The following is a 12,439-nucleotide window of genomic DNA, read 5'->3' as shown; positions in this document are numbered from 1 at the left end:
AGGGAGAGGTGTTCATCTAAGAATAAAGGAAGCAAGCTTAATATGAGCTCTCCAAGGCTCTCAGGTGCGTCATGGTACAAAAAGGCAGATGCTGAGCAAATTAGCAAATGAAAATATTTTGAAAATTATTATGATTGCTTTAGAGAATTGGATTGTTCATGGTTGAGAAAACAAAACAATTCCTCCCTATACTTATTTACTTCTAAAATTTCAAAGTTAGGGACAACTTGGATTTGAATAATAATCAATGTTATAATTACTAATAGGGTATCTGGCTAAATATACTAGTTTAGAATATATAATTTAATAAGGCTGTCATATTAAAAGATGTGTGAAAATTTATGTTCAATGAATGTGCATCTAAGTAACTATACTTGAAGACTGCAATTTTATTCCAGGAAGGATTTTTTTTTAAGATTTTATTTATTTATTTGAGAGAGAGAGAGAGAGAGCACTAGAGAGATGAGTGGCAGGCAGAGGGAGAGGGAAAAGCAGGCTCCCCGCTAAGCAGGAAGCCCAACATGAGGCCTGATCCCAAAACCCTGGGATCATGACCTGAGGCAAAGGCAGACACTTAGCCAACTGAGCCACGCAGGTGCCCCTCCAGGGCGCCTGGAAGGAAGCAAGGCGTGGGGGAAGAGGGGGTTGGGAGCTGATACTGAGTGCCTGCAGCATCTACTCTGTCTTCACTATTCAGAACTTGTAATTAAAATATTTAAAGAAACTGATTTTAAATGCAAATTAAAGGGCAAATGTTCTCAAAAAAAAAAAAAAAAAAAAAAACTGGGCCTGAGGCGGACACTTATCATCTAAGACCGGTTAGAATTTTCTTCAGAACAATTTATTTTTTTATTTTTATTTTTTTTAAATTTTATTTATTTATGATAGTCACAGAGAGAGAGAGAGAGAGGCAGAGACATAGGCAGAGGGAGAAGCAGGCTCCATGCACCGGGAGCCCAACATGGGATTCGATCCCGGGTCTCCAAGATCGTGTCCTGGGCCAAAGGCAGGCGCCAAACCGCTGAGCCACCCAGGGATCCCTCTTCAGAACAATTTAAAAGAAAAATAGGGCGTGTGGGTGGCTTAGTCGATCAAGTGTCAAACTCTTGGTTTCAGCTTGGGTCATGATCTCACGGGTGGTGAGATCAAACCCAACAATTGAGCTCAGTGGGGAGTCTGCTTGAAATAATTCTTTTTAAAGAAAAAAAACAGAAATCATTTGACTAAGAGAACATTATTCAGTTTGTTTACTCAATTTCCTAAATTTTGTGCAAAAAAATTTTTGTATGTTTCCAAATCTTATATTCACTCACATAAGATGAAGGCTGGCTGCTCTAAGCATAGTACAATAAAAGTCTGCAGATGCTAAAGGCAATTCTGTAGGGGAATTCCAGAAGTGTTTTGGGCAACAACAGAACCATTTGAATGAAAAGACAGCATCTAGGAATTAAGACTACTTTGAAAGGAACAATACTTATTTGGAATATAATATGACTCCCTGGCTTTAAAAACATGCCTTGTCCTCCCTGTGCCTTGTACTCAAAACTGAATATCAAAAATGTTTGCCTATAGTATAAACAGTATTCTAATAAATATATTCTATATGCGGGTGACTATTTATTAAACCATCTTCTAAACTAGAAATATGTTACATGAAGTATAGCTTAAACTTTCTTGTCATAAAAAAATAAAACACACATAGTGTTCAGATAGTGACCTATTCCAATGCTCAAAGCTTTAATCATGGATACTGTAAGTCTGCTTGATGATTATAATTACAAAGACTGTCCCTCTACCACTAAGTGGTCCAGTTTTTGAGTGAATGTAATTTGCAAATCAACATACAACTTTGCTTTTTTTTTTTAAATAACTCTGAACATGAAAAGTGATCATAAAATCAAAGTCAACACTCCTCCTGTGAACAGAAAAATTTCCCTTGATTTTTCTGAATTTGTAATTCTTGTGATTCATTAGGTTTTCAAACATTTAATATATTACCTGCAGTCAATCACTCGGCCTTGATGGTAGAAAGAAGTTGGGATGATCTCACCCTGAAGTTGACCAATTCGTGGAGCTCGAGTAAGATTGGTACAGAGTAAAAACCCACAGAACACATCACTGAGCATGTTAAATAAAAACAAAAACAGAACAGGACAGGAGGAATCAAGCTCCACATAATCAAAAGTATTCAGTCCACACATATCCAATAATTGAAAATATTTTCCTCCATCCTAAATAAAAACACATATTCAGACATTGTTGGTTGGCTATGACCCCCATCCTTCCTTGCTAACAGGGTCACAGTTTTGTTTGGGTAGCAACCAGCTTGCAAGATAGATCATGACTGGTGTCTAAGCTAGTAATGGCACCTCCGACCCCCGTACTCACTTTCCTACCCATCCCACTGTCCTGCCCTAGTAGAACTAAAAGTGGCCCCTGGGTGTTGAGATGCGAGGAAAAGCCCGCTAGAAAGTTGCTGGGGAGAATGTTGCTTTCTGGATAAGAGGTTAGAGCCAGACAGGGAAAAGACCTTTTGTTCAGACTCCCACATTGCCTGCCTTTGAATGTGCGGCCCTGGCATCCACCTTGCCATAGTGAGCTCACCAGCAGAAGGAAGCACTCAACATGCTAAGCATTCCAGAGCAGAGAGAGAGAAATTGGCTGGTTCTTTAGCAACACTATTAAATGACTCAGCCCTCATGAGGGCAGCTACCTCCTGCCTCTCTATTAAATAAACAGTGAACTAACTCCCCCTTTAAAAAGGGCAAGGAATTGAAATGGCACATCAAAAAAGGGGGGAGGAGGAAATCCATGTCCAATAAATGATGAAAATGTACTAAATTCCACTGGTAATCAGGAAAATGCAAATTAAAAACACAATAAATTAGCATTATACCCACCAGAATGGATAAAAGTAAAAAGTCTGATAATAACAAGTGCTGATTCAGTATGTGGGTCAACCAAATTCTCATATGCATATTACTGATGGTTGGGTTTACTACTACAACCATTTTAGAAAACTATCCCATCATCTGGTAACACTGAAAATATACATACCCTCTGACCTAGCAATTTTTCTTTTGGGTATAAACCTTAGAAAAATGTATACAAATGTGCACTGTTACATGTACAGGAATACCCATGGCAACCTGGGTCCAAACCGCCAAAACATGGAAACGACCTAAATGCCCTCTAACACAGAGTGGAGAACTACATCATCATCTGTGAGTATGAATACGAGTTAAAATAAAACAGATGAACGATAAATATGAACAGGACACACATCATGGAAAATGCTTAAAATGCTGAACTTAAGAGGCAAAATACAAAATAATACATGAAGTATGAGTCCCCAACTTTATGCCAAAGTGTGAGGCAAAATACACTGGGATGTATTTAGGGATGAAAACCAAAGCATCCAAACTCTAAAAGGCAAGAAAGTAATTGTCACAGAAGTCCCGATGATAATACCTCCAGGAGCAAGATGAGGGCACCCTGCGGGGAAGGATACATTTTCTGGGATGCTGCAAGTCCTATTTCTTGATCTATTTCTTGACATGGTAGTTCACGTAATAATTATTTGGCAAATTGTATATTTGTGTGTTATTCACTTTTCTGCTTATATGTCATATTTCCCATTTTTTAAACGTTTCAGAAAACATGCATTAATTTTCTTTAACTCATTGGTGGTTGGATATTCTGTTACTAGATATTCAAAAGCTATCTTCTACAATGACCCAATCCAATGCCTCCCAAACTTTTTGAAGTTACAAAGAACACACAGAAATGCCCAGGTTTGTCTAGGACATTAAACTAATGAATGAAGCTAATGAAATCGAGGTGTCTAACCACATGGATTTTTATGACTTTAGGCTCTACTTCCTTCTACTCTCTGGCACCTCAGAAAGAAGAGCAATATTTTGGAACATCTATGCCTCACTTGTGAGACATCAGATGGGAAGTTCTGTTCTATTATTTTGGTTTAATTTTAAAGAAATTACAGTCAAAGATTTGTTGCCTTGTAAGGCCTCATCCACCATCAAAGACTACAGGGAATAGCAAAGTTTCATGAAGTACACAGAGAGATCATTAACTAGAAAAATAACACTTCTTTAAATTCTTGCTCTGCTTCATAATTGGAAGAATCTTCATTGTCATGGAAGCATAATGAAGGAAATTTGGCCCATAACCTGATAGTTCCATAGATCCATGTCATTGAGTTAACCTTAATAAACTATTAAATCACAATTTTCACTTTCCTTGACTAATCCAGGCAAAGTATTACTGATGTACTCTGAAAATATCTCATTTCCTGAATAAAGATGCCTCTGGAATGCACTAACTAGATGCTTTTGGAAGAGGGAAAATATCTGATATAGACATTAGATGTTTAATTGAATTGAATGGTGTTGCGCTCATGGAACAATCAAAAATATATATTACTTCACTTTGAATTATCCCTAAAATATATACACTCTACATATTTTGCTTGTAGATCTAGATACTAGATATACTAGTACATGCATAGGCATTTCGTACTACCTCAGCAAAGTGTCTTTTCAAAACAAGCATCAAGTAAAATACAACATGTGAGAAATGTTCTGAATTTTACATAAACATTGTGAGTCTACGTCATGGTGAGCAACTTAGTCCAAAGCCATTTGCTTCTAGATATACTGATGTACTTTTAAAATACATACTGTAAAATTTTAAACAGCTGAATATCTATTAAAACTCAGTAACATTTCTTTCGTGCTCAACTCACATCTGAACCAGGGCTTCTGATCACTCATCCTGCCCCCAAAGCTGACCACTTACTGTTTGCTGCACTGGATCCAGCGATCTCCGTCCCTCCCACAGTTTCCCTTCTCGGTGCCTTCTGTGTTCAGCTTCTCGTAACAGAACTTGTCAGACCCGGAAGCCTCTTTTGGAGATGAACAAGAGAAGAGGATTTGTTTTAGTTGTTTTGGTTATGCACAACCAGCAGCGTGCAGGTAAATGTTTAACAACAGGTTCTCCAGGAAAAAAAAAAAAAAAAATCCTGACTCTGGCATATGCCAATTTCCCTGGTGTAAATGCCATCATGTAAATGTCTCTGGTATAACACAGGGCTAATCTCAAGCTACCAATGTGATGGCCACAGGCTTCTGAAATTCCTCAAAATTTAACACTTGGCTCTTGCAAGCTACTCCAGGACAGTTCTAGCAAGCTGCTGTTTTTAACTTGAGAAACAAACGGACTCCTAGTGCTTGGTGGGTTTGAGGGAGGAAGAGAGGAATGGCCATCGGCAGGAATTAGGGAAGTAGCACATGGAAAACTAAGAAAGATCCGTAGGCTTGTTTTACCCTAGTATTAAAAGATATTATAAAAATCTTAGGCAATTAAGATTTTATGTCAACACTTGGGTTTTGGTATTTAAGCCTTTTAAAAGACAATATGCCTCTATCATCTATTCTCTGTCAAAACTGAAGCACTGAAAATAAATCATTCAGTTAAATGATATTTTGCCAAACACTGAAATACTCCTGCAGGGGCTCTGTTCTCCTTCTGTGGGCTTTCTTTTTCTCTGGGGGTGACCCAGTTTCAGCCAGTAAGACAGACCCATCTCTCTGCTATTGTCTGGCCCAAAGAACTGAAGTTCACAGGACAGGCACAGTCAATGTCAGGAAGAGAGTCTGGGCCTCGGGGTGCCTGGCGGGGGGGGTGGGGGGCTCAGTCAGTTAAGCATCTGCCTTTGGTTTGGGTCATGATCCTGGGGTCCTAGATGGACTCCCCGCTTAGCTGGGAGTCTTCCTTTCCCTGCACCACTCCCCCCGCCCCCCGGCTCAAGCTAGCTCACTCACTCTCAAATAAATAAAATGTTTTAAAATCTTAAAAAAAAAAAAAAAGAGTATGTGCATTAACATTTAGGGCATATACTGAGAGCCAGGACCATGTACCCAAATCTCTGGGTCTACACCTCTGGAAGGACCTCATTTCTTCCCTTCAAAACTGAGATGATAAAATTACAGAATTTAAGAAATAAGTCTGGTACTTCACTGGGGTAAAGGAACAGAAGACTAATCTGAGGGGTAATGGTAAAATCCAAGGTACATAGTGAATCACACAAGTGGCTGGATATTGAACATGACTGCCACACTGAACCCAATCTTTGCAAGTGACATCTCTTCTCTGACAGCCACATCACTGAGGGACATGGCTTGGTTCTGATGACAAGTCCCCAGCTTGAACAACCATTTTCTGGGGTTTTGTGACTGTGATTCACAGTTCTCTCTTTTCTCACCCTTTCCTAGATTTTTTTTAAAAAAACATCACTCCGGGGGCGCCTGGGTGGCATAGTCAGTTGAGCATGTGACTCTTGGTTTCAGCTCAGGTCATGGTCTCAGGGTCATGAGATTGAGCTCTGCGTCAGGTTCCACACTCAGAGAGTCTGCTTGAGACTCTCCCTCTCCCTCAGCCCCTCCCTACTTCCACTCTAAAATAAATAAATAAATCTTAAAATAAAATAAAAACATCACTCCACGCTGAACCTGTCTTCAGCAAGACTGGCAGAGCAGGGTAATGTGCAGAGAAACCCACATGCAATCACCAAGCAGGAAAACATGACTTACTCGTGCCCCAGACATGCTGACACTGGTTGTCCCGGGTCTTGCACTCCCCATTATAACAGCGGCCCTGGGGACAGAGAAACACATCAGAAGGGCCCACGCAGCCACTTTCATTTCCCTCAGGTTTGGACTGCATGGTCTCCTTTTGCTGTTTTAGGTAAGTTGATTTTTTTTCAATGCCATACCCCAGTATTTTCACAGTGAAAATAAAAATCCCAAACATCCATCGTAAGGGAGGCACCACCGACAGTTAAATTCTAAAACTCACAACAGACCTCACAGTACAGCTCTTTTAAGTCAAAAGTAATCGGAAATTTTAAATTTTATGAAAAACAAAAGTAGGTACACTTCCTTGGGCCATTCCAAAATGATTTTTAGCTCCTTTTGGGTATGAGTGCTACATCATAACATGGCTTCAGAAAAGAAAAAACCACATTATCACCTATTATAGCACATTATAACACTCATATTTTCCCATAATAGGCTGACATTACTGAAAGATGATCACAACTCGATAAATTGGATTCCTAATTCTTTAGTCATTATATTTTTTTCCTTGCCCTCAATCTGGACAATTTGTCACCAGGGCTAAATATAATACTATATTTAGTATTTGATATGCTGTGCAGCAACACTGAATTAGCCGTCCACTGCGATAATTTATTGTTCTTTGAGTTGTAATTTCTCTTCAAAGTTATATTCATCAGAAAGGGGGAAAAAAAAACCTCCTAAACTAATCCTTTTAAAATTATACTTAAAACTCATAGCCCAGCATACCTGATTTTGATTGCATGCATAACCATCTTGTTTATGAAGGTTTGGTGGGCACTGAAAAATACAATGTATTTAGTTAACATTCAACATAAGTACCTTCAGATTATGTGTACAATATATAAAAATGCAAAAAAAAAAAGCAAGCATGGTGAATATATAATTGGGAATGTCTAGAAAAACATGAGTAACCCCTTCAGTAGGTTATCCAAACTAATTCTTCTATTACTGGTAAACATAATAAATTCATCCATGCGGTGAGTACTTCTTTTTATTTCTCTGGCTTCCATGAGATGGACTAGAATCAGAACTTACATATTCACTTGCCTACAGAGTTAAAAGTAGAAGGAATCAAAATGGACAACGAAGGGCATGAATCAGCTTGTTATGCAGGCGGGGAACATTCGGGAACTAACCCACGAGACCTCTCTCAGCCCTGTGAAATGTCAAATCTGCATTCGACACCCGTGATGCTCACCTAGAGGCCACATTACTGAAAAAGAAGAAATACTCTTTCAACTCAGTGTGAGTGCTGCATCTCCATTACATCTCTGACCTCTCTGACTACAGACGTGTTACTAGAACAATCGTGACGGGATGGTTATTGCTTTTTCCAGGTCTATTTATCAAGTCATTGTTTAAAAGTACACTTCATTTTATCAGAAAGTTACTCTAAATGAATTAAAATATTTACTCTCTATGCATTTTATTGGCCATATTTGAGAGAGCTGAAGACAGTACAAGTCAGAGGAGCTAGTACAGTGTTCAAAACAAATATGCAAAGAAAAAAGCAATATACAGGTAAATGAGTGAGAAACACAGCAATAGGCACCAGGGTCTCCCCCCAGTCTTCAGCTCTCAGGATAGGACAGTTCTGCTTTCCCAACTGGCCAGGCCCCAAACCATGAAGTCATCCTCTGTTTCTCTTTCTCTCACACCCTCCTTCCAGTCCATCAACAAATCCTACTAGGTCTACTTTCAAAATATAGTCACAATCTGATGACTTTTCTCCTTCTCCACTGCTAACCCCCAGTCCAATCCACCATCCTGTCTCACCTGTATTATGCAACAGCCTCCAACTGATTGCCCCGTTTGCACCCTAGTCTATACAGCTACTGGAGCGTCCTTTTAAAATCATAAACCACATCATGTTGCTCCTCTGCCTGATGACTTCCCAACATACTTGAGGGACTTAAAAGTTCAACGTGATATGCACTTTGCCATCCCCCCATCTCCATCCTCTCTCTGGTCTCTTTGCTACTCTGCCATCACTGATCCGATGCTCTGTGAACGTGCCAGGCTTGCTTCTATGCCACAGCCTCTTGCCTTTGCTCTTCCTTCAATCTCCCCCTCCCCCCCAGATTTCTGCATGGTTTGCTTTCAAAAACTGTAATCCTCCCCATGTTGGCATTCTCTATTTCCTGTTTTTTTTTTCTCCATAAGATTTAACATCTCATATTCATCTATGCTACTTATTTGTGTATTGTCCCCACCCCAATGTGAGCTCCATGCAGGCAGGGATAGTATGTGCTGTTCCTTGCTGCCTCCCTAGCATCGAGAACAAAACTGGGCTCCATTATTATTGAGTAGGTGCTCAGCTACTATCGGCCAACTGGATGAAAAAATGAATGACCCATTCAGACACAATTAAGTTACTCTGTTCTGGGTGCCTGGGCGGAGGGGCTCTGTTGGTTAAGCATCTGCCTTTGTCTCAGGTCGTGATCTCAGGGTCCTGGGATCGAGGTCAGTCTCCTTTTCCCTCTCCCTCTGTGCTTTCTCTCAAATAAATAAATAAAATCTTTTTAAAAAAGTTACTCTGCACATATCAAGCTGTTTATCAAGTTCACTACAGAAAGGTAATAGAACTAATTTAGAATTTGCAATTACTAAGAAGCACTAACTTACAAAGGAACACTTTTAGATAAAATGCTTTCGTCTTACATCTTTCTAAAGAATAACTGACTTTCATATAAGCTTTCATTCGCCACAGCTTTTCAATCAATCTGATGGTGACTACTTAAAGGACATAATTATCAGCTCCTTTTTAAAACCTGCCACAGTGGGCCAAAGGCACAGAAACAGAGATCCAAGTGGACTCTTTCATCTATCCAAATCCACTGAAAATGCAGTCATTATCTTATTAATCAACTAACATTAATTATTCACTTACTCCAAGACGAATACAATCACACCAGACAAAAATGCAAAAGAAATGTTGCTACTAGAATGGGTCTATCAGGGTCTAAAATTATATGATAGTTGACTTTTGTGATGTTTCAATTAAAAAAATTTTGTAGAGCTCTTCAATAATTAAAAAAAAAAAAAGCCCCTACTGTAAACTGTTACAGCTACACGCAAGATTTCTAATCAATTTATTTTTAGTTTTTAGGCTAATGAAAGCAAATTGCTGATCACTGAAATGTTTAACATGGGAAATTATGGAATGTCTTACATCGTCTGGGGACACTGAAAACAAAAGGACCATAAATCTGCGGACTTTATTCTGCATGTGACTAGAGCTCTGGATTCAGTCTCTAAATACCATTCCAGCCCCCACTTTCATGCTGTGCAGGAAGGTTCACACGAGGCAGGACTTCAACAGTGCAGTAGCATTTAAATGTGCTTATTTTAAATTGTGTTATATCACCCATATAGATGACATATTTTTTAGTGCTAACAAGAAACATTTCCCACATCTTTCAAAAATACATTTTTATTATATCATCCAGTATTGTTTGCCAAGGATTTCTCTCAGTTGCACAAGTATTGTTTATTCTGTGAGAAACTGAATTTACAAAGTAGCTCAGAGGCATCAGTAAATGATAATCTCAAAATTTAGGAAAGACATGAGGAACAAGACAAAGTCAGAATGTTGCCAATGACACTGATTCTCAGAGATGCAGAGGTTCTCAGAGATCCTAATCATAATCAGTATCCATTAAATTCAAAGCTCAATGCCTGATACAAAACAGAAGAATTCTGGGGGATCTTAATTCCCTCTACTCCCATTATCTATGTCAGGAGGATTCTGGTCATATAAGGAAATTATTGCTAAAAGAACATGCTATTCTAATATTTTAATTCTCTACTGAGAAATTAATTTAACAGTACAATTTTCACCTTACATACATAAAGCAAAAGGAATGTTTTAGGGTGTCTGAGTGGCTCAGTCAGTTAAGCCTCTAACTCTCAATTTTGGCTCAGGTCATGATCTTGGGGTCCCAAAACTGAGCCTCGCATCGGGCTCAGACTCAGTGTGAAGTCTGTTTGTCTATCTCTCTCCCCCTGCTTGCTTTCGCTCCCTCTCTCTCTCTTTAAAAAAAGAACATTTAAAAAATTTAGACAATAGAATATTAAGTTGAACATAGAGCCCTCATTATAAAAGCCTTACTTCCAGTAAATTCTATGGCAATTCAGGAATTAAAGGCTGACATTAAAAACAACAAATACCCACCATTTGCTCCAACGTGGATGGAACTGGAGGGTATTATGCTGAGTGAAATAAGTCAATTGGAGAAGGACAAACACTATATGGTCTCATTCATTTGGGGAATATAAAAAATAGTGAAAGGGAATAAAGGGGAAAGGAGAAAAAATGAGTGGGAAATACCAGAAAGGGAGACAGAACATGAAAGACTCCTAACTCTGGGAAATGAACTAAGGGTGGTAGAAGGGGAGGTGGGCGGGGGGGGGGGGGTAACTGGGTGACGGGCAATGAGGGGGGCACTTGATGGGATGAGCACTGGGTGTTATTCTATATGTTGGCAAATTGAACACCAATAAAAAATAAATTTATAAAAAAAAACAAAAAAAAGGAATTAAAGGCTGAAAAGTGAAAAAACTGTACTTTGAAAAGAGCTGAACACATAGAACCCAAACTATATATGATGGGTGTAAGAATAGTAGTATTCTACAGAACTAAAAATATAACTCATGGAAACAGTATGTCAGGATTGTCACAAAACATAAAACTTGGCACAAAACATAGAACCCACAATTCTTACACCCTTTCACTATATTCTAGGAAAATTGCAAAGAAACCAATTTACATATCTAAATGGAAGAAACAGATATGCATAAAAATCAATAAAGAATAGCCTGAACACTATTTCTCTGCATCACATCCTTAGAAAGGTCCCTCTGAATTGAATCTCAGATAATATACATCAAGAACTTTCAAAAAAGTTAGTTAGACACTTTTGTGTCCCTCTCTTCTTGTTTTGTTTTGCTTTTTTCCAGTGAAGAGCACAGAGTGCTACTCCAGTTACTCTGCTCCTATACTCGCTTCCCCCTGAGGGCAAGTAGAGTGACTGATTGATTGACAAACTCGGGAAGAAATACTGGCCCTTCGGCTGCTGTTGCCACTCATTTCCTGCCTACTCATGTGCATTAGACTATCGTCACTGCTCCTCCAAGACACACAAGACAACAGCCATTTTTGCAAGAAGTCACTCCAGACCCACTTTTGTCAATAACCTGTTCCTACAGCCTGAATCTGGGATCTATTAAGAGGCTCATTTAGCTCTCATATGAAGTTACGGCTTTCAACGTGGCCATTTTCAATATGAAAAATGGTATTTTAAAAAATGGTATTTTGACCTCCCACTGTACTCTATTTATTGGGAGCCCCGTGGAAACCATAATATCCAGCGGTAGATAAATTCATTTCTGGGCAATTTATCCTAAGGAGCGAATCCTGAATAACAAACATTCTTAAAGATGCATACAGGTGTTCACTGCCATACTAATTACAATAATGAAAAACTGTCAACAACCTAAATATCCACCACTGGATAAGAAGTCACAAGTCAACTCATAAATCCATATGATAGACTCTCATGCAATTGTAAAAAGGGTATTTATAAAGACTGTGTAATAATACAGGAAAATGTTTTTGAACAATGTTTTGAAGTAATGTCAGTGCAAAAATAAAAGTAGAATAAAATCCAAAATCCTTACCTATTCCCTAATTGCCCTAATACCTTATTTACTCTTGATTTTTTTTCTACTACTCTCTGGTAATCCCTGCTTTCATTCCATTTCTTAAGCCAAGCTTCCTT

General features: G+C 38.7%; 1 protein-coding gene across 3 annotated transcripts in view; it reads right to left on the bottom strand.

Moving 5' to 3' along the window:
* The window catches only part of ADAM23 (ADAM metallopeptidase domain 23), a 169,339-nt gene that overhangs the window by 25,625 nt on the left and 131,275 nt on the right, over positions 1–12,439 (bottom strand). For all 3 annotated transcript variants that reach the window (XM_041737549.1, XM_041737551.1, XM_041737550.1), the window contains exons 19-22: positions 7,386–7,436; positions 6,612–6,675; positions 4,819–4,924; positions 1,999–2,118 (exon numbers count right to left, since the gene is read on the bottom strand). In XM_041737549.1, coding sequence (XP_041593483.1) covers positions 1,999–2,118; positions 4,819–4,924; positions 6,612–6,675; positions 7,386–7,436 — 341 coding nt within the window. The remainder of the gene's footprint in view (positions 1–1,998; positions 2,119–4,818; positions 4,925–6,611; positions 6,676–7,385; positions 7,437–12,439) is intronic.

Source organism: Vulpes lagopus, chromosome 22, assembly GCF_018345385.1.
Source record: "Vulpes lagopus strain Blue_001 chromosome 22, ASM1834538v1, whole genome shotgun sequence".
NCBI classification, from domain to species: Eukaryota; Metazoa; Chordata; class Mammalia; order Carnivora; family Canidae; genus Vulpes; species Vulpes lagopus.
Note: the sequence above shows the minus strand (reverse complement) of the source record. Positions and strands in the feature narration are given on the sequence as shown.